Source organism: Lactuca serriola, chromosome 2, assembly GCF_051521515.1.
Source record: "Lactuca serriola cultivar US96UC23 chromosome 2, Lser_US96UC23_V15, whole genome shotgun sequence".
Classification (NCBI taxonomy): domain Eukaryota; kingdom Viridiplantae; phylum Streptophyta; class Magnoliopsida; order Asterales; family Asteraceae; genus Lactuca; species Lactuca serriola.
The window spans coordinates 192471158-192495726 of NC_136409.1; the positions used below are offsets into that span (position 1 = coordinate 192471158).

Here is a 24569-nt window from a genome sequence, read left to right on the forward strand (position 1 = left end):
CCTTCATATTTGGGTAACTATTTTTTTTGTACACATCTAGGTAACGAACTTGTTGAAAGTGTTCACATCTAGGATGTAACCTGCTATAGCAGGTCATAATGGTTATATGTGAACACTTCCAACAAGTTTGTTACCTAGATGTGTACAAAAAATAGATAGTTACCCAGATGTGAACATACGGAAAAGTTAATTACCTTAGTAAGTCATTTTCCCAAGAATATGATAAATAGTAGCACTTGGAGAACATGATGAATAATAGTCTCTACTATTTCCAACTCTCAGTGGCAGACCTATGTAGGGCCTTTGGGGTCCCGGGTCACTGCTCAATTTCCGGCACGCAGTGTAATTTTTTTTTTTTTTTTTTTTTTTGGTTTTTTCTATTAGGTGCACCCGCTTGAAGTACGGGGGACACCCCTACTAAAACAGTCTGCGTCCGCCACTGCCAACTCTCATCTTGTGTATCTCCTTTTTGTGGTTGTGTATATCACCTTAAAAGCATAACAAACGAAGTAATGAAATAAACATTAATGAAAGCTATAATTATACAAATCCGTAAACAAATGAGATGAAATTTAAGAGAACTTACTATGTTGACCCAATGTAAACAATACATGTATCATGTATGTATCCGTGTGTGTTATGTCTTCTACGATATAAAAACATGTTAATTTAAAAAAAAAATAAACACAAAAAACTCAACATGTTGACGGCAAACACAATGAGTTCATTTAACCCTCATACGAAAAACCTAACTGCAAATGACCCTTAAACCTTTAATGGAAGCAAACTGATAATAAAAATACAAGACTCCATTATAGATAAAATCATGTCCGATTAAACATAGTCCCAATTATGGTTCCATTTAGGTATTTTAATAAAATTCTAAATAGTATTTAACAAAACATCCTCAAATAAAAGTTTACAATTCAACTTTAACACATGCAAGCATTAAAAGCCAAAATTGATCTCTTAACTATCAAGATCAAACAAAAAAAAAGAACCTTAAGCAAATTAGCAAAATGAATAAACATCAACTCAGACCATGTATATTGGAAAGCTCGTTATTTCTAATAAATAAAAGTTTTTTTTTGTGACTTGTCACACTCTCATTCAATTTGTTAAATGTCATTTTGTGGTTATTTTGAATTAATTTTTTTCCACATGTTATTTTATGAGTTTTTTTATTAAATTTTACATAATATTTTAATGTAATAATTGTAATAAATTTAGTAATAAATTGATATCAATTTCATTAATTAACTTACATTTAAATTTCAAAATTCCCAAAATTAAAGCTCATTAGTTTTTTTTTTTTTTTTTATTTAAATTATTTGTTTAAATTTAAAAGATAAAAAAAACATTTTCATTATAATAATTCATTATTTTTCTTATTTTCTTTTAAATTTAAAGTTGTTAAATATTTTGACCTTTATATTTATTTATTTTTTTTAAATTAACCCATGTAATACATGATGTCACAACTATTATTAAGTTATTATACATGTCTAAGTTCAATATAATGTATGTACGATCTTCAACTTCCAATTCAAAATAGAAAACTAAAAATATTGAATAATTCAAATCTTTTAGGGAAATCTTCAGAAAAGTCCCAATATTTACGGAAAAGTTACACTTTAGTCCCAAGAGTTTTTTTTGAATGAAAAAGTCCTGAAAACCGGCAAAATTTTGCAGTTTGACCCTTTTTGACCGGTTGAAACCGGTACCAAATTAATTTGAGACTATTTCATAAACTAATCCAAAATATTGGGACTTTTCTGTAAATAAAAAATATTAGGACTTTTATGTAAACAAAAATATTAGGACTTTTTTACAAACAGAACCATTATTATTATTATTATTATTATTATTATTATTATTATTATTATTATTATTAAAAATATAAATAAGAATACTATTTTTTGAACTTGTTATTATTAATATTGTTACTAATACATATAAATGAATTAAATGAAAAAATAATATTAATGACATTGTTTAAGGGTGGAGGTGGAGGAGATGGTGATGCTTTTAGTATTGAAATCGTGAATGTCTACTTGTATATTTTTACTTTGTATATGGTCATTTCATATTTGTTATTATTGTTTTCAATTCAGAATATTAATACTTAACAATTTGAAAGAAGTTGCATATTAATAGTTTAAGGTAGTAGAGTTTCTCACTTTGTATATAAAATTGTTTAAGGTTGAAGAATTACTTTGAACCCAACAAATCCACTACAAACATCTGCATAGGTAACCCATATCAAAATTAAAAAGTATTAATTACAATATTTTGTTTAATAAAAAATAATAAGAATAAATCAAAAGTATTAATCAAAATTCAAAAGTATTAATCCAAAAAACATGTCCTATTACTTTTTATTAAACAACACATTGTAATTAATATTTTTGAATTTTGATATGGGCTACCTATGTAGATGTTTGTAGTGGATCTATTGGATTTGGAAAATAATCCTTCTATCTTAAACATTTTTATATACAAAGTGAGAAATCTTTTTAGCTTAAACTATTTATAAACAATTTTTATAAATATGCAAATTCTTTTAAATTGTTAAGTATTATTATTCTGAATTGAAAACAATAACAACAAATGTGAAATGACCATATACAAAGTAAAAATATACAAGCAAACATTCATGATTTCAATGCTAAAAGCACCAACATCCCTTCCACCTCCACCCTTAAACAATGTCATTAATATTATTTTTTTCATTTAAATGCATTTATATGTATTAATAACAATATTAATAATAACAAGTTCAAAAAAAGTGTTCTTATTTATATTTTTAATAATAATAATAATAATAATAATAATAAGGGTTTTGTTTGTAGAAAAATCATAATATTTTTATTTACAGAAAAGTCCTAATATTTTTTGTTTATAGAAAAGTCTCAATATTTTGGATTAGTTTACGAAATAGTCCCAAATTAATTTGGTACCGGTTTTAACCGGTCAAAAAGGGTCAAACTGCAAATTTTTGCCGGTTTTCAGGACTTTTTCGTTCAAAAAAAAAAATGTTGGAACTAAAGTGTAACTTTTCCATAAATATTGAGACTTTTCTGAAGATTTCCCAATCTTTTATTAGTCAAACAAAAATTCCATTCGAATCTCATTTTATCTTCATTATCAAAACCATGTAATCCAAAACCCGTTTAAATTCCAAATAATTATAAGTAATCCAAAGCCCTTTTAAATTCCAAATAATTATTGATCTATTATGAATGAAAAGAAAGAAAACTGAAATATTAAAAAAAATTAAAATATGAAGTCAACAAACTTACATGTTGCAGCTGAGATCATTAGAGAGAGCAGTAAAGAGGCAACGATGGGGTCTTTTTATCCAGCATAAATTCAGAATTAAAATAGAAATAACAAATACGAATAGATTATATCAATCCTAAGGCTAAACGACGTCCTAGATTAATACCGCTGGTGGTTGCTTATTTGGCATGTTTACCAACGGTAAACCAAACCGTGTTTCTTTTTTTCCGGCGGTAGTGTGTCGGCGGTGAGTTTCCACCGTTGTCTCTCTCATCCTTCGCCGTTGAAAATTAATATCTTTTCCTCCTATTTTACCGGTGATGTTCCTAAACACCACACCCTAATACCAAATCTTCATAGGTAAAACAAAAAATCCTTTATGTTGAATCTATGTGACACCGGTAAGAAGTGTAGAATACCGTTCAACCTAATGAAAATCGAGATAAATGACCACTTTTTCTCCCATTTTTTGAGAAATAATTGTTTTTTCACTTTTTGATTTTTTCCTGTCTCTAGTATCCGCTTTCTATCGATTCCATTAATCCACATATTCAAAAGTTTGGGCCCAAAAAATCATATGCATAATCAACGAACGATGACCGATTAGGGCATAGGAGAAAGAATATCATGAATTTATGGAGATGATGAAGTCGAAGACGTATGAGGCGTATATCTTTAAAGTCTTAGTCTTTTATCTTTGAATATTCTATAATTATAGGTTCCATAATTTTGAATATGAATTGCAAAATTCCAAAACTTACCTTAATGATTGGACGATATTTGATCATACAATCACATTATATATATATATATATATATATATATATATATATATATATATATATATATATATATATATATATATAGAAGTAGGATCAAATGAGAACGTCTAAAAGGTTGAGAACGCGAGAACAGATCTGGACTATCTAAATACTAAGATCTATGGTTACTATTAAATGGGGGATTTATGAAAAATTCTAAAAGTGTTGGCATTTAAGTGTAACATTTGAATGATCAGAAGCGTATAATAGGAATTGCAATTTTACCTGATTCCTATAATTTCTCACCCTCACCTCTTACCTTTCTTATTCTCGTATCTATATCCTCTCTCTCTCTCTTGAGTTTCATAAGATGCATTTACTGTGACAACCATAGCCGACCTTCCCCTTGTCTAAACAACATCACTTGCAAGAGGATTCAGAGAAAGAGAAAGAGAGATCGAGAATGAAAAAATGTCCGTTGATTTAGGTTGTTAGTGGCGAATAACACAGTAGGATTCAAAGAGATATTGAGAAGGGGAAGTAAAATTTCATTTGTGTTCCCCCATTTGTGCGCTGTTGATGATGACGATTAAGCCATAAGGGTCGCCGGAGAATCGACGCCCTTCCTGTCCCCCTATTGCTGTCGTCGCTGGTGAGCCTTCACACTCTTTGCCCCTTTGACTTCCACCATCGCCAATTCCATCGAAGGCCAAGAGACCACCTCGATTTCTCGTAAGCCCCAGGACTTGCAATCCCGATTCAGGGCTTGAAGAATGACTGCAAAAATCACGATTGGTAATCGCAATCCGGGGCATTTTTGGTACTTTTCATTTTCTAAACATGTCTGGTCCTACTGTGTTATTCGCCACTAACAATATCTCTTTGAATCCTACCAAGTCCGAACCCGAACACAGAGAGGTTGAACGTTGAAGATATAAGAAGGGTTTTTACTTTTTACGATTTGCTGTGAATCGATTATCGAAGTAGAATAAGCGGCTCTGGAACTGCAGATTTCTTCTACAGAGAAGCTCAGCGACTTGGTTATGTTGCTCGCTCGGCCTTCAAGGTAATATACTAGTTAGGTTTCATTTTTTCACAATTTGAAGATTAAAACTGGTATATTATATTTATATTCGGACGAACTTTAATTTAACCAAAATATGATATGAGTATCACCATTACAATTGCATTACTCTTTGTTTAATTATGGTTGGAACTTGGAAGTGCAGCTACTCCAGATTCAGAAACAGTACAAATTGATAACACCTGGTTCCTCTGTTGTTGACCTAGGTTGTGCTCCTGGTGCTTGGCTTCAGGTCTCCTTCTTTTGATCTTTCTGATGGCTTTATTGGCTGGTTGGATCAGAATTATATGGCGAAAGAGGGAAGAATTAATTGTATAAGGCGAGATCGATATGGGGATTTTTTGACTGAAGGGTATTTTGGGAATAAGGTTAAGAATTCTATGGCGGTGGTTGTGGGTTGGTTCTTGTTGACTCAGATTAGCCAATATAGATTCAAGAAGATGGGTGGGTTCACAAGGATTAAAGATTTTTAACTATACATGGAGGAAAAAGAGCGAGGGCATTTTTGGAATATATAAGTTTTTTTGATGAATTCTACGCCTGGTTTGATATGCGAGATGATAGGATTGAAGAGTTTCTTATGTGGCAGACCTTAAATGAAGTTCTTTTTTATTATTTTGTCAATTCTTGGAAGCAGGGGCTTTGTGGTCATTCTACTATGAATTTATTCAAGTGTATTCATTTATGAATAACGTTGTAGTTATGTGTGAATGGTTGTATTCATTTATGAATAGCACGTGTATTCATTTATGATAGAATGTGTATTAATTTATAAATAACAGTGTATTCATTTGTGAATTGCAATGTATTCGTGTGTGAATAATTGTATTTATTTATGAATAGTAGTGTACTCATGTGAATGAGTGTATTTATTTATGATTAGAGGTATTCATTTTATGAAAAAATGATAATTTTTACACTATTTTTTATTTTCAATTTATGAAAAATGCATTGAATTATTTATAATTTGATGTGTTTTCATTTATGATTGGAAGTGTATTGAGTTGGGATTGGATTTCTATTTTTTTTTTTTTTGAAAAACAAAAAACGTGAAATAGTAGAAAATAATATTTTTTTTAAGATTTTCTTTTCAGATTTAAAATAAAAGGAAATATTAATTTTTTTAGATAATTTTTTTGAAATGGTCATAAATAATTTTTGGAAAAAATCATAAAAAAAATATTTATATATATATTTCATTAACTAAAAGGAAATATTAATTTTGTTAGGTAATTAAAATCATTATCCCTAGATTTTAGGAGATTATTAATTAATATTTATATAAAGTTACTAATATACCCTTATAAAATGATTGGTCCAGAACTGTTCTCGCGTTCTCAACATTTTAGGTGTTCTCATTTGATCATCTCCCTATATATATATATATATATATATATATATATATATATATATATATATATATATATATATATATATATATATATATATATATATATGAGAAAAGTGAATATGTGGTTGTCATGTATGTAATATTAGGTGTAGAACCATCAAAATTGATTTCATTTTGATTAAAAAAAAACACAATTTTTTCATTGTGAGTTTCTTCCTATTTTTTGAGCTCATATTATTTCTTATTTCATAATTTATCCTCAACATCTATGTATTTAAAATGTATTGTTTATATGAGACCTCTATTAGACTTCATAACTTTATTTGACATCTACCATGTGTATACTTGCATGGTTCTTTTTGATGTGTTATGAGAAGAAGTTTATTGGGTTTATAATGAACAATTTCAATCTTTCACTATAGTTTTCTATATTAAATTTAAATATGAAGACTTATCGGTAGTTGATAATGTACTCTTGTACAAGGTTTGGGGTGAAAAATTAAATATTTAAAGCTTCATAAAAATATGTATAAAGTCTATCATCTAGTCTAATAGAGGATACAAAAAAGATGGTAGAGAGATTTGATTGCATTTTGTTAAAACTATGTAATTTTTGATGGTTCTATACCTAATATTAGGTACATAACAGCCACATATTCCCTAAACCCTATATATATATATATATATATATATATATATATATATATATATATATATATATATATATATATATATATATATATATATATATATATATATATATATATATATAGAGGGTCGTGATAAGTTAAAAAAAAAAAATTAAAATACAGTGTATGCATTTTTCCAAGTAAGCTATTTATAATTTAGAGGAGTACTGGAGTTCATTAGTAAGATGCTTTGGGCTAAAGTACATGATAATCTAATAATAATATAATTTTTAAAAAAAAATACAGTTGGGCCGGATGGGCCCAAATATTGAACCATAATCCATAACCCACTTCCATGTATATAATTTCTTCTAAAACGTCACTTTATCCAGAAGACCACAGTGAAGCTACACATGAGAAACTAAGAAATAGCCAAAAATCATGCAATTAAACTACATATGTCAAAAAAATATGATTTTTTTAGCCCTTCCAGATTTGTCTCACGTGATGAAATATATCTAAAAATATAGGAAAATAATATTTATATGTTATTATAGAGCAATAATCTTATTTATTTTAATTCAAAATAGATGATTTAGTAAACTAAAATTAGAATATGCTTTTTTAGAATGGTAAATTAATATTCGCCTGAGATATTGAAAACAAAATCATTCTCGATAGAAACACATTGTTAAGGCTAAGAGGTATGGTCATAAGATGTTCACTAGAAAACTGGTGTCACCTATGTGCCACATTTCCTCCATTACATGTTCACTAGCCTTTGGAAATGGTTATCACTCTATATTATTTATCTTTTTTATTTTTATTTTTTTGACATTATATTAAAAAAACACAATTATTAAACATACATAAATATTTTTTAAATAAAAAACATCAACGTAATTAAAATAATATTTTTAAAATTCAATATACATTTTCCTACTAAAAAACATTAATAAAACATTGAAATAAAAAAAAATACTAATCGTCGTCATCGTTGTCCTTACCGTTGGCCTTGTTCTCATCGTCCGCGTCCTCATCCTCCTCTTCGTCGTTGTGGTCTTCTAATTTTCGTTGGCATATGTGCTCAGTCAAATATTGACGTAGATTGTGATGTGTTTCACTATTTTGTATTTCCAAAAGCCTTGTAAAGTATGTTGGGCTACCAACATGTATTATTGCAGGTGGAATTAGTATATCGTTTGCAATATATGTACAAATAGCCATACCCTCTTCTTCTGTTATCACGTTATGTAAATAACACACGCTTTCATCGCCTTCATTAAATTTTCCCTATCCCATGCTCATGTTGGATGTTTGATTATGTGGCACTTCTGTTTGAGGACTCCGAATGTCCGCTCCACATCCTTCCTTGCAGATTCCTGTGCTAACTTGAACAATTTTCGTTTTTCATCGGTCGGATATGTGTATGATTTGACAAATGGAGCGTACTCTAGATATATCCCATCACCAAGGTGATATCCATGATTGTATTCATGTCTATTTACAACGTATGACATGTTTGGTGTTTTACTCTGAAAAATGTCGTTAAATAACGGAGATGCTTCAAGCACATTCCGGTCGACCCTGCCATACCAAAAAATACATGCCAAAACCAGATGTCTTGTGAAACAACTGCTTCTAGTATAACAGTAGGCACACCAGGATCACCTCGTGTGAATTGGCCTCACCATGCATTGTGACAATTTTCACACACCCAATGTGTACAGTCAATGCTACCTAGCATTCGTGGAAATCCATGTTTAGCCTGATGTGTGACATACAACTGTTCGACATCATTTTTAGTCGAATTTCGCAAGTATATGTCACCTTAAAACTTTATAACATACTCACAAAAAAGATATGTGCATTCTCGACCCGTCCTCACAGACATTTTCAAATATTCACCTGAAGCGTCTGCGTGCACCAATTGTCTAAGAGCTGATGTGCATTTTTGTAATGTAGTAAAACCACATATACCTCTAGCATCTCATCTCAATTGAAAAAACTCATAATTATTTTCAAAATCTCTAGCTATATGTAGGAATAAATTTCTACTAATACAAAAATGATCTTCAAATTTCGATAGGTCGTATAAACTATCAGAGCTAAAGTAATCACGTACCAAAAGTTCGTTCGTCGCGATACGATCCCGTTTGATCAACTTTCTTCGTTTCTTCTCGACATTTGAACTTTTGCCTCCCTAACGTACAAAGTTTTGTGCAGCAGACAACGTGTACAAAATCAACTCATCATCATCGAAATCATCATCAGATGAAGAAGAAATGACACCAAAAAAATTATTCATGTATGTTTATGTGTTTGTATATATAGGTGAAGTTTTAAATTAAAAAGAAAAAAATTAATTAATGTCAAACGGTCAAAAATACGCTTTAACCAATCGCATGCTCTGTAATCATCCGTGACAAACATCAATCTGCATCACACTTACGTTTGGTGGGGGCGGTGTTCACACGTGAACAAGCCTTCCAAGTCACCTCTTACAATCATTCAAAATAATAATAATAATAATAATAATAATAATAATAATAATAATAAATTTGATACCTTAAATCTATCAAATGTCCCATCAACATCTATCACTTAATCCAACCGTTTCCTAATTAATGAGAGACATAATTGATATTTTGGGTTGGGTTTTAGTAGAGTTTTACGTCCTTAAGCATGTTGCGTATACGTCTCTTTTAAAGTCTAATGCTTAAACGCAAACATAAGCCCGAATTTCATGGTCCACATCCACCAAACACATTTCCAACCCCAAATTTATAGACGTAGAGCGGAATACGTGACACCCTATATAATCTTGAATTAGATTGTTATTCCATATTGTATTAAGGTCGTTAGAATATTATTTTCTGAAGCAAAAGTTTATGTTTCATAGTTAAGTGATTTTCTAATGGAAGTTTAGAACGTTTTGCTGTATTATGTAATTCATGTTGACAATTGTTCGTCTGCCAATTTTATGTTGTTACAAATTGACATATATCACAATATTACATTGAAGATCTTTTCAAAAATTAACATTAATGGAAATTATTTTTAAAGGAGAAAGAGGACGGAACAAAGTTCCTCCTTACTCATGCATTGTACTCCAAATGTGAAAGCCAAAGGAAAACATATATTTTTTAAAACAAATTTAGCTGCATTGTGCATCAAATTGTTCATGCTTTTTGACAACTAATCATCATCGAACTCTTGCAATCAAATTTTAGTTAATTAAAATATATTAATATGTTCATTAATTTGTTGTGGTTTGACATTGATAATAAATATTTTTTAATATCAAATAGTTTTTGGCCTAACGGTATCAATAGTTGACAGAAATGTGTCATTAGCCAAAGTTTGAGGATTCAAATCCCGTTGTTGACGAAAGATGTTGATTTATTAGTAGAATAATAAGTGTGTGTAAGCCGCTCATTTTTTTAATGTTTGGATGGAATAAAGCTATAAATCCTTTTTTTAACGATTGAATATTATTACTATTAGCGAGAAGTTAGAAAAATAATTTCAAATTAATCATGATAACTAGGTTTTGTAATCACATCACACAAATGGCTTTTAGTTTTCGAAATCTTAAACTGAACCAACTAAACTGGAGGAGGGATCCATGATAGCACATCGACTGGGAATGAGAACTAATAATTCCTTTACAAGGAGTGTGATATATTCCTTATCACAACACGTTTAGCATATCAAATGAGAAGTTTGCAATTAAGTGTGTCCGGTGAAAGCGGGTGACCCAAAATGGATAATATGGTCTTACATGTCTTAGGGATGCAACTAATGGTATTAGAGGCTGGGGCGTCGAACCTTGTGATAAAGGGTGAATGAGGGATGGATCCTAATCTCACATCGACTGAGAATGGGAACTAAACATTGTCATATAAAGAATATGAATACCTTCCCTATCATAATTCCAGGATGCTGACCCTGTGTGAGGTTTTCGTGTCGGATGGTCTAAAGCAATTTTTATGGTGTATGTTTAAGAGATGTTGCATATGAGATGAAGAGAGTGGGATCTTTGATTGGAATGTAGGTAAAAAGCGGGAAGAAAACAAAGGGTGTAAGACGTTTTCATGTTGGGTGACCTAAAGCGGAAATTATTGTGGTACGTGTTTCAGTAATGTTGCATATGATTTGAAGACGATGAGTTCTCTGATTGGAATGTAGGTAAAAGTGAGATGAAAAAAGGGTGTAAGATGGTGGTGTAGGGAGCATAATCAAGATATAAGGTGTTGTGGAGTTCCCGAAGTTGCTATTAACGTAAACATGCAAGAGACAAGAAGAGAGCATGCAAAATGACGTACTAGAGAGAGAATGAAAGAAAGAGAGCCTATCCTATATAAGCATGAGTATTATCTTGCAGACGAGATATGCTCGGATAAGGTTGGACAAGGTATGGCTATGAGAGCAAGGCTGTGAATGGTTGGGAGTGAGCATGAAAGTGTCTGAGAAGAAATGGATCTAAGCTAGAAAGATCACGGTGGAAAGTCAGGATTAGATGAAGAGACCATGAGTGCAAGTAAATTGAGCATAAAGGAAGTGATGTTGAAGGTGACTTACCCGACGTTAGAGAGGTGTCGACCTACATGATATAAGTGGTGATGGAGTTACTGGAGCTGCTGCCAATAGCGTAAATCCGATGTAATGTGTGAGGGAGTTACTGAAATTACTGTTAACCTTTTTTTTTGAACAATTGCATATGATAAAACAAACAAAAAACTAGAAAAGAGATTACATAAAAATGTTTAGAATTGGGTTTTGTAGCCAATCAACCCAAGTAATCTTACTTTTCCTATTTCTATTCACAAACCAATCATATGAATTATCAACTATCAAATAAAAAATCGGTTTTTTGTTGATATTTCCGTTATTAAAGACAACCATATTTCGATTCTTCCAAATAGACCAACAAGTTACCATGAAAATGGATTCCAAAGCTTGTTTTTTTGTATCTTAAAATGTCCACAATATCAAGTCAATTTCACGTATCTGAAAATGAGTCCCATTCTGGGAGAATCAAGCCAATCCATCGGCAGATAACATTCCATGTTCTAGCTGCAATTTCACACTTAAAAAACAAGTGCTCCATGCACTTCACCTGTAAATCACAAACCGGACACGTAATGCTTGAAATTTCCAACCCTTTTTTCGAAAGATTAAATTTCATAGGAAGCCTATCAAGTCGAGCCTTCCAAAAGAAGATGTTTATCTTTCGAGGCACAAATCGGTTCCATCTCGTACTACTAACATAAATATACAATAGATAAAAAGAGAGCCTGCAAAATGGTGTACTCGGAGAGAGAGCCTATCCAATACAAGCATGAGTATTATCTTAATGACATGATATACTGGAATAAGGATACTTTAGTGAAAATATTTTCATATCCAAACAATGATAAATGACAAAAGGTTCAAGGTAGCGCATGCATCAACAAGGAATGATGTTGAACGAGCTTTTAGTGTTCTCAAAATTCAAAAGTCTTTGGGGGTATAAAATGTATAATTCAAAACCCTTCACTAATAATGCAACCTAGAAAAATTAGAAAATAATGTACATTTTCATTATATTCGAGAGAGTTCAACCAATTTAGAAGCTCTAAGCAAACAAAAAAATTGGGGCCCTTCAAGTAAGTAAATAGTTTTGAACTTTATACCTTTAGTTTTATAAACCAATTCTTTTACCAACAATCCAAGCTTCAAGTTGTCTTTGTATCCCAAGAAATACGTACATATATAACACAATAAGTTTTAAAATTGGAAGCCCTTTAGAATTGGGGGCCCTAAGCCCTTGTTTAGTTTTGCAAAGGGTAGAGTCGTCCCTGATTATATTACACAATATTGTTTTAAAAGACGAAGATCGGGTGATATGTTCAATTCATAAAAACGAACCCCCACCTGTTCATGAAAGTCTAGAAGTAAATCTAGATACTCTTCGGGAGTTGTATTGCGAAGAAACTCCCAACAACCTACAATCTGATCACATGGAGCATATTGCAAATCTTGACTACTAATTCCATATACATTTTAATTTATTAATAATTTGATGTAATTTTTTAATTGTAATTTTTTATTAATGAAATTTTATTTTAATTACAGTTTCATATATTTTAATTAGTTTTTATGTTGTTTTTATTAGATTCCATTTGTTTTAAATATTTGATTTAACAAAAGTTGTAGGATGGGAGGGAGGTAAACGAGGACACCCTCACCCTAAGTGGTTGATGGTATTGTAAATCAATCGGTGGATTTTTCAGGTGATTCAAACGAAATATTTATCAAAATAGACAAATTAAATCAGGATGCAAGGAACGCTTTAATGAATCAATAAATGAAAAGAAAACCGTTACTAAATCGAATCGAACTTGAATCGAAACCGAAACCGATTGGAACCACATAAAAATATTCTTGTTCGATTTCTAGAATTTCTGATTTTCGGAACTAAACGATCTCAACCCCACTTTAGAATGATAAATGATAGCATATATAGTGGATCCAGAAACTATCCGACCCATGTGACTATTTATTCATATGAAAGTCAAAAGTTAAGTTTTTAATTGGTCAAAAAGATTAAAGAAAAGAGTCAAAACTCAAATGAATACAAAATACAAATTTCTAAGATCGTGAGAGAACAAAGGAGGAAACAACATGATGCATTGCATGCAATATGATAACAAAGATACATTTCCATTTAATATATCCTTCACTATCCATTCTTTATAACACACAGTTAATGTGTAACGTGTGAGAAAATAGATTTCCAAATAATACAAAAAATCAAACACTATATATACCCCCAACACAAAGCTCACACCAAAACCAACCTCCTTTCATTCATCTTCACACACAAAAACAATGGCTTCTCCTCTTTCAATTCTCTCTCTCTTCCTCTCTTTCCTTCTCTTCAATTCTTCATCATCTTTAACCACCAACCCATCTTTACCTCTGAGAAAAACCGGCCACCAACTGATCAGAGACCTCAATTTGCACCCGAATCCTGAAGTCAACTTCTTTAACACACACACCTCTTTTGATGACAATTTTAAAGTTTCTGAATCCAAGATTTTTGAGAAACGATTGAAGTTCCCTGTTCATGGTGAACCTGGTGCAACTGTTAATGACCTGGCTCACCACGCAGGATATTATCATCTTCAACATACAGTAGATGCAAGGTATCATATGTTAACATTTTTTTTTTAATCTTTCTGTTCAATGTAAGAAAAATTCCCATCTTATTCAATGCAAAAGATGCGGGTTTCTTTTTTCCTTGTAAGTCGTCGTTTCTTATGAAAAGAATTCCAAGCTATCATTTTTCTTCATGGGTTTTGATTTTTTAATCGGGGAATTTACCTACCCATGGAAAAAAATCTTTATGGTTAGGAAATTTTGGATTCTTTAGGTATTCGGTGCAGAGGTGACAGTCTTTTTATTCTATTGGTAGAGACTTTAAAGTAAGGAATCTTTGAAGGACATGTGGGTTGTGTCAAAATGTCCAAAAGCACATTCTAATGATACCCAAACAAGGGCACTACTGTCTTATTCTCTACTTTTAGGACAATCAATTATTGCCCATATGTTTTGGAAATCAAGGACCTTACATACAAAAAGAATTGAGGGATTTCCCGTTTTTGATTGGAGATCAAGATCCATTCATTTGGCCCATTTTTCTTCTACAAAGAACAGGACCCACAAAATTAAATCAAGAAATTGATGGGTTTTGCAGAGGGACTAAAATTGTTAATGATAATGTTTGCAGGATGTTCTACTTTTTCTTTGAATCAAGAAAAGCCAAAGCTGACCCTGTGGTCATATGGCTGACAGGAGGACCAGGGTGCAGCAGTGAACTTGCTCTGTTTTACGAAAATGGTCCTTTTAAAATTACCAACAACATGTCTCTTGTCTGGAATGATTATGGCTGGGATAAGGTAACTTTCTGTTTTACTGCTTTAAGGAATTGTACTGTACAACTAACTCATCTAGTTTGTTTGACTTTGACTCAGGTTTCAAACATGTTATATGTTGACCAACCTACTGGAACTGGTTTTAGTTATAGTTCCAGTGGTGAAGACACTCGCCATGACGAAACTGGTGTTAGCAATGACCTCTACAACTTCTTACAGGTCTGTTGTTTATTCCTGGCAACACCGGAATCAGCAATTCCGTTGTTGAATCTAACTCTGTAATGACAATTGACATTTGACAGGCGTTCTTCATGGCTCATCCCGATTATGTCAATAATGACTTCTACATCACGGGAGAATCATACGCAGGACATTACATTCCATCTTTCGCTTCAAGAATAAACCAAGGAAACAAGAACAAAGAAGGAATTCATATAAACTTGAAGGGATTCGCAATTGGAAATGGGTTAACTGATCCGGGAATCCAGTATCAAGCATATACGGATTACGCTTTAGCCAATCATTTAATTTCGGAATCAGATTATAACCAAATAAGCCAACGAATCCCAAATTGTGAACAAGCAACCAAACGATGTGGTAATTAATCCCCTTCGTTTCTTGAATTTTGTTCATTTAGGCTCTATAATTGTAATTATGTACGCATGTTATTGTGTTTATTTCAGGCACAACGGGAACAGATACATGCCAATCGGCCTTATATGTTTGCCAACAAATTTTTGAGGATATACTTTCGATAACAAACAACATAAATGTAAGAACTAAGAGAATCAAAATCTCACCAAACGTAGAAAATCGATTATTCTATTCTATAATGATTTTTTTATTTTTTCTAATTGCAGTATTATGATATAAGAAAGAAATGTGAGGGTAACTTGTGCTATGACTTCTCAAGAGTGGAAACTTTTCTAGGACAATCATCGGTTAAAACAGCATTAGGGATACCAAAAAATATAGATTATGTTTCATGTAGTGATGGAGTGTATGAGGCAATGATGAATGACTGGATGAGAAATCTTGAAGTTGGGATTCCAGAACTTCTAGAAGAGAATGTGAAATTGCTTGTATATGCTGGAGAATATGATCTTATTTGCAATTGGCTTGGTAAGTTGACTTCAAGATGTTGACTATTAATTATCCGATTTTATTGAATTGAGTCAATGAGTCATTGACTAGCATGAATGATTTTCAGGGAACTCGAGATGGGTTCATGCCATGTCATGGTCTGGACAGAAGGATTTTGTTGCAGCTTTGAATACTTCATTTTTAGTTGATGGAAAAGAAGCTGGGATTATAAAGAATCATGGACCTCTTACTTTTATTAAGGTTCATAATGCTGGACATATGGTTCCTATGGATCAACCTAGGGCTTCATTACAAATGTTGGAATCTTGGATGACAGAGAAACTCAACCCTTTAAGGAAGGGTAAGGTTGCACGACTGTAAAAAAAAAAGTTTAATTTTGTTACAAATATACATGTAACTGTTGAAAGTATTTGCTGTTTGTGTGCATATTTTCTTAAAAGGAGGAAAAAGGTGGAAACTTTACTTGTAATTAGACAGCAATATTTATTGGGAATGTTATATGAAAGAAGTAAGAAGAAATTTGTTGACATAAATGATATGCTTTTGTTTGTTAATTGAATTCTGGTAAGATTATGTAAATAAGTACAAGCTTAACTTTTGAAAGTCAAGTTTATTAAATAGAAAAACATTGGAGTTACAAAACGAAAAAAAAAAATTGGTCGATTTTGAATCTAGAGAATACATTGCTTGAATTCCAAATGGAGCAAACAGGTTTTCAACAACCATTCAATTGACAAATGTTTTGCTTCAAATGCAAAAGTTTGCAGGGTAAGCAATGAGATATGAAAACATAACTTCAAAGAAAAATCGCGCTTTTTGGAAGCAATCTTCAAAGAGGAAAAAAAAGAAAAAAAACATAGATACAAGACAAAAGATTTTAGCTTTTCTAGATGAGCATATCCAAGATTTCCTGTATAGCTCTACTCAATTCAACATTCGTTATATGTCAATTTCTCTTGTCTGAAAAAAGAATGATTGTTAACAAACAAAAATGTGGACCATTTATAACAATTTTCCTTTGTTGGATTACTTATTTCTAAACCTTAGTTCAGCAACTTTTAAAATGATGAAATAAAAGTTCTGATCGTCTTTTTCGTATGGGTAATTAGCAATTTTCTTCTTACGATTGATACTAACCGGAAAAAGGAAGAAGCTTGATGAAATCAAAGATATGTGGAGCAGAGCAACAAAATAGAACCCTAGCAGCGCTGTCAAGCACGAGCACCACAAACAACTTCGTCTCCGTCGTTAACGACATGAATTGAGAATACGAAATTGCCGTTAAGAAGGTTTAGAAGTAGAGCCACATTGAGGTGAGGATCAGCACTTGAGTGAAATTGCAGTGAACTCATTATAGATGGCGCCGCGGTGTTGGTTTCCGGGAGGGTTCTTTCAAAGAAAGAGCACATTGTGTAATACAAGGCGGTGTGATCAATGGTGACGGCTGTGTATATGGTGGTATTCCGTTTGTCCTCTTCCATGGCGATTGCTGATGGCCGGGGAACAACAAACTATGGTGAGCACATGGGTAAGATAGATGATTTATCAGCAACAAAACTAACTAACAGATTTATAAAATAAGTATTACATATAAACATCAAGCGGGGATAGCTCAGTTGGGAGAGCGTCAGACTGAAGATCTGAAGGTCAGGTGTTCGATCCACCTTCACCGCATTTTAATTTTCGTGTTTTCGTTTTAGTTACTTGACACAGTTTAGACCATAAGGTATATTTAACATACTTCTTATTTTTTCCCTGCATCTCTACTGTTATTTTTTTTTCTCTCATTCTCTTTACAACATATTACATAAATAAATAGAAATATGTCATGGATTCATCTTAGATGCTTTAAACCTTCAACCTATAACTTCTTTTCAGAATTTTCACATATGGATCCACTTTAGATTTAAACATGGATCCATTTGAATTGAAGCAAGGGCTTGAACAAGGAGAGATATACATTGGTTTTCTCAAGTGACCACCCTCGTCATGTGGGGATTTTTGAGGTTGGGGTGGTGTACTATACCCCTACGGTTGGGGTGTCGAACGAGTAAAATTTTCGGGTTTCGGGTAGAACGGGTATTTCCTTAAGAAAATAATACCTGATACCCAACCTATATTGTAATTCGGGTTTTCGGGTTTCGGATATTCGGGTTTGAGGTCGGGTCGGGTAATTATCGGGTATACCCGAAAATTTCTTAAATGACACTTATTAATAATTTTTTTTTCTTTATTTTTTTATGTTTACATGTTGGTTGGTTTAATAAAGAATCGGGTAGTAAAATACTTCATACAATTAACAAGTACATATATAATAACAATACAAATCATTATAATATGTTATGTACTTTTTTAATTCCATTCCGTACAATAGTGAGAAACTGAGAATTGTGATGACGGTTCAAGACTTCAGCTTCAGCGTCGTATTCCATTTGCAAGTTTGCGTCGACTGTCGAGCTGTCGTTCATAAAAAGGAAACAAAAAGTTTGTTTTATTTGAAGTGTGTGTACGTGACTGCATTGTATATTTGATATTATTTAAAAACGAATTCGGGTATTCGGGTATACCCGAAAATAAATATGCATACCTAAAACCCGACCTATATTATTATCGGGTTAACCTATTACCCGAATGTTCATACCCTTTACCCGTTCTATCCGACCCATTCTACCCGAATTCGAAACGGGTCGGGTGGGTAGAACGGGTTTCGGGTTTTTTCGACAGGCCTACCCTACGGTGCTAGGTCACATCTTAGTTTAACAGGAATTTAAAATTAAATTGACGGTTGATTTTAGGAGTTTTTAGGAAAAGAGGAAATGATTTAGGAAAGTAATACAATTTCTATTTTGTTCAAAAAAGTATCATTATTTTTTGCATATTATACCATTAAACTTGTTAAAGTGTTTAAAAAACACCATGACTGTATGTGTAGCAGGTTTGATGTTGATGATGCACATTTTTGCTGAATTAGACATCACTTTCTGCTTCTCTTCAAAACCATTGTTTCGAATCCTCACTACAATCGAGCTTCTCATCCTCATTACAATCGAGCCACTGATGAGTTGATACATCAAAAGGAGAGTTCACGAGCGAAGATGGGTCCATATAACAATAGTCGGGTTTTTGCGACAATATATTACTGCATCATGTCTACCTACTTCAACGGTCTAGGTACGACCTAAATCGGGCACCTTGAACATGATTTGCTTTTGCTTAGTTTGTCTCGCATATCATCTTTGTACATAGTCGGTGCGACTCTTCCATTTTTATTTGTAATTAGGGACCATATACAGAGTATCTTTTATTGTACATCAATGACAATATTTTGACTACTTCATCTTCTGAATTTTTACAACAAATTATAGCCACACCGGGCAACAAGTTCTCCATCTTGGGGACATAAACCATTTTCTTGGAATTATTGTTATAGGAAATCACTACGACATGTTTTTATCTGATTTTCCCATAATTGGATTTCCGTTAAAAGAAATAATATATACAAAGTACCTTGGGCTACATGACACAAATGGACTAACTATTAATTACATACAAATGGGTTAGACTAAATATAACACAAATACAATAAATACATATACACTAATACGTCCCCACAGTTTGAGCAAGAGCTCGAGAGCAAACGCTTACACTGGATCTGAAATACATAAAAGAGATGTTGGAAGCCCTATGGTGAAGATGTTTGCATGAATAGATAGATTTGTTGCACAACATAGGATAAATCTAAACGGGTAAATGTAAGATATTGAAGTCCGCCTGTTGGGCTGCAATACATAGTAGGATCTGAAACTAGAGAGCCAGAGTTATACTGTTTGCACTAAGTGACAGATGGAGTGCGGCCGAGTTTGTAGTTGGACATGATCACCTCTCAAGTAGTTCTAACGCGTATTTGCGTTGAGAAAAAAATACCCTTGTCATCCTTAGTAGCTGTAATACCCAAAAAATATGATAAATCCCCTAGATCCTTCATGGAAATCTCAGAGGCCAAAAGGGAAATAATGTGATGCATAATAAGAGACATAGATGAGACGGTGAGAAGAATGACATATATATATATATATATATATATATATATATATATACACACACACACACACATTAAATTAATGCCCTGCAAAATATATAGTAAAGTCACAAACAACTATGTTTAAATCCAATATCATACATACTTATAAAGCTAGCATTTTTTTCTTGAATCTCATGCATTTGAAACCCCCATTCTTTTTTCCTTTCACCACATTCATTTAAAACTTCCATGACCTTTCAAATTTCTTTATCATAATAATTGTAATTTGGTAATTAGGTTAAATAAATATTAAATATAAAGTGTAATCATATATAAACTAAATTTCAATATTAAAATAATATCTTTAATTCTACTTATAAAATTATGTTTTTTAACTTTTAACATATTATACTTAATTTATTAGTTTTAATATATTGTTGGATGTAAATCATAATCATTTTAAAGGTATAATTTTTGAACAATTTGTATAAAATACTTAAATTATTAATTAAAATATAACATTATAGGCTTAACTTAAATATAAATTTTATTTAACTTAAACAACCCAAAGATTATTTTATAAATAGTTAAAAGTGATAAATTGCAGTGTCTTTCTAATAATGATTGTAAGTTGGTTAATAAGGTTAAATAAATATCAAACCTAAAGTGTAATTATAAATTGATTAAATTTCAATTTTAAAATAATATATTTACTTCTATTTATAAAGTTATGTCTTTAAATTTTAACATATTATACTTAATTTATTAGATTTAAAATGTTGTTGCATGTAAACCATTATCAGTTTAAAGCTACAACTTTTGAGCTGTTTGGACAAAATACTTAAATTGTTAATTTAAATATAACATTACAATGTCAACTTAAATATAAATTTCAGTTCCACTAAAAAACCAAATAATATTTTGTAAATAGTTAAAAGTGATAAATGCAAAAACTAAATTGTAATATCCGTTTAACTAAAATATTTCCTAAATATATTTATATAATCGTTAAAAAATTTCAAATAAGTAGCTTAAAATAACTTATAATAACAATAGTTAAAAATAACTGTATATAAATGATTATATTGTTATCTTTAAAATCAAAAAATAATGTTTGATGTTTTAAATAATTATAATGATAGAAATTAAAATATTAAGCAAATAAATTTTAAAAAATTAGTTAAAAATAACAACAACTATAAATAATATTAAACCATATATAATATTTAATTTTATTGATGTGTAACTCGCGCGTAGAAGTCATTCAAAAGATTGAGACTATGATGTTATAATAGATTTATATATTATCATATAATTCAAAGTAATCAATATATTATATCAAATTTAACAACATTAGTGTTATATTTAATATATATATATATATATATATATATATATATATATATATATGTAAAGACTTCAACTATATAGGTGTTTATGCGCATTACAATGTCAACTCAAATATAAATTTCAGTTCCATTTAAAAAACTAAAGAATATTTTATAAATAGTTAAAAGTGATAAATTGTAGTGATAAAAGCAAAAACTAAATTGTAATCTTAATTTAAGTAAAATATCTCTTGAATATATTTTTATAATCGTTAAAAGTTTCCAAATAAGTAGCTTAAAATAACTTACAATAACAATAGTTAAAAATAACTCTATATAAATTATTATATTGTTAGCTTTAAAATAAAAAAAACAATGTTTGATGTTTTAAATAATTATAATGATAGAAATTAAAACATTAAGCAAATAAATTTTAAAAAAAATAATTAATAATAAAAACAACTATAAATAACATCAAATCATATATTATATTTAATTTTATTCATGTGTAACTCGCGGGTAGAAATCATTCAAATGATTGAGATTATGAAGTTATAATAAATGTATATATTATCATATAATTCAAAATAATCAATATATTATATCAATTTAGTATATACAAATTATTATATCAAATTTAACAACATCGTTATTGTTATATTTAAAAACCATATGTTTGTAAAGACTTCAACTATATAGGTGTTTCTGCGCAACGCGTGGGCATTCGCCTAGTGTATGATATAAGAAGCATAACGTTGAAACCAATAAAAATGGGCTTATGGTCTTTTTTCAACCCATAAGAGACTTTTGTAGATGACACATATAATTTGGGTGAGTTAGGTTATTAAACCTTGGTGGCTAATACATATAAATTATCTCATTCGAGTGGTCATGCAGGAGAGCATTGTTGACATCAAGATGATGAATATGTCAGTTATATGAGACAAGTTGGCTCAAAACAATGTGTATATAGGCCAATTCAACAACATGACTAAAAGTATCATCACAATTAATCACAAACTGTTGATGTTTTCCATTTGCAACCAAACGTGCCTTATATCGCTCAAGAGATATGTATGCCTTATATTTCTTACGATATAACTACATAGAACAAACTATATTTTCCGTGGGAGGACGCATGAAAAGCACCCAAGTACTGTTAGCAATAAGATCGTTAAATTCATCGCTCACTGTAATGGTCCAATTCGGGTCTTGAAGAGCTTGAAGGTGAGATTTAGGCATGAGTAATTTGGTGGTGATGTGATGATTAAGGCACTGAGTGGGTTTGGAAATACTAGCACGAGATTGAGAAATCATGGGATGAGAATAGGGAAGTGGCATGTGGGCTTGATCCTAATTTGAACATGTTCATTTTGTTAGCCCAAGTTGTATATTCCCTTAGTTCGAAATTGTAAGAATGAACTGATTGAAAGTCAAAATTAGATCGGTTGTGAAGTCGACGTTTTGGAACTGGTGATTCAAAATTAAAACTCAATTTTGGATCTCACACCTTGCAAGTAGAATGCATATGTGTATCTATTCGAAATTGATAGTCAAAATCGAAATTCGTTTTCGCTAATATTCGATTGGAATCGATAGATGAAGGTTTTGATTTTGTGGACATTTGGTAGTTCGATTGATTTGAAATCAAGAACGGTTGATTCGAACATGAATATCATTCGACTGATGTACCTCTGTTGTTCACATACGGGATATCGATTGTAATGGATTATTGGAGTCGAATCGAATGAGAAAAAGATTTCTTGGAATTGAAATTGAACTAGGCCGATATTAAGTTTGAGTATCATAGTCGAAAGTGTTCTTGATTTGATTTTGATGATATTGATAGATTTTCTTTTGAGTTCGATTGAGAATTGAGAATCACAAGTCGAAAAAGAATTTTAAAAACGAAAATGAATGTGTATGAATCGAATTTCATAGATTTTTGATGAGTCAATGGAGTCAATGGTACTTTGAGGTCAAACGAAAATCACATAATCGATGGTCTTTTGGTACAAGTTGAACGTGTTTTTGAGGAAATTGGTCAATATCAAAAGTTAAATTCGACTATTATGGAGACTGATGAAGTCTAAATTTTATTCAAGATGACGATTTCGATTTTGGAATGTCCATATGGAGTCGAAAGCGACAAAGCTTGAAGCACACTACTTGTGAGTCGAAATCTTGTGGTGTCAGATGTATTAACAATTAATTGTTCAACGAGGCTTGTGAGTCAAAACCCAAATGGGTTAAGTCGAACACTTTTATTTGATAGTCGAACGAGTTTTGACGATAAGAAGTCAAACGTGAGTCGAATTCGACTGATGGATATTGGTGATGTTCATTCGATTCTGGAACAGATTGGGTGAGAACGTAATTCGAATCAAGTGTTTGGGTTGAAATTGTGTTGAGTTATCCGCAAAGTTAAAAGCCACATAGTCGAAAATCAATTATTGGTTCGACTAGTATGGTGTTGATTGGAGTCGACATCAAATTCGACTGATGTTCTTTGTTCGTGTACTGGAAAACAATGGGGAAAGAAGAGTTCATCATTTCGAATTTGAGACCTTGATCTTTCAGCATTTTGACAACTTACACCCAAATTCAGTGTGGGGTATTTTTTGAAGAAGTAAAGATGTTTCAATTCGAATCCCTAAAGTTTAAGAATTTTAGCAGTTTACCCGGTTTCGAATTGGGGGTATAATTTTGTGAAGTAGGAAGATTTTTCAGATTCAGTCCCTATAGTTGATGCGAATTGACACTTTATACCCAGTTTCACCTTTGGGGTAATGTTTCACATTTGAAGCTGATTTGTCCCAACGGGTCCCTACAGAATTTGTGAAATTGACAGTTATTACATTGTTTTCAAAATTCTTGCAACTTCCACCCAAAAGTCGAATTTTTCACAAAAATTTGGAAAATTTTCTTGACTTTTCATGATTGTTTTTCATGCAAGATTTTCATGATTTCATTTTTTTCACACATTGAGGGGAGTTTCGTCATATTTATTCCTTGAGTGCTTCTCATCCCTTGTGGGTTTTATAATCATTTATTGATTATAAAAAGGGGGAGAATGCTGAAATGGGT

General features: G+C 31.4%; 1 protein-coding gene and 1 non-coding gene across 2 annotated transcripts; both read left to right on the top strand.

Annotated features, from left to right (window-relative positions):
- The first annotated feature begins 13911 nt into the window (after positions 1 to 13911).
- On the top strand, positions 13912 to 16687 carry LOC145087898 (serine carboxypeptidase-like). Its single transcript, XM_079026001.1, has 7 exons — positions 13912 to 14300; positions 14885 to 15053; positions 15129 to 15248; positions 15332 to 15626; positions 15713 to 15801; positions 15890 to 16151; positions 16240 to 16687. Exons 1-7 carry the CDS (start codon positions 13984 to 13986, stop codon positions 16491 to 16493), a joined length of 1506 nt encoding a protein of 501 aa, XP_078882127.1. The 5' UTR covers positions 13912 to 13983; the 3' UTR covers positions 16494 to 16687.
- A 1047-nt stretch (positions 16688 to 17734) lies between these two features.
- TRNAF-GAA (transfer RNA phenylalanine (anticodon GAA)) lies at positions 17735 to 17807 on the top strand. Its single transcript has one exon. It is a non-coding gene; the product is annotated as a tRNA-Phe (tRNA).
- Positions 17808 to 24569: the final 6762 nt, after the last annotated feature.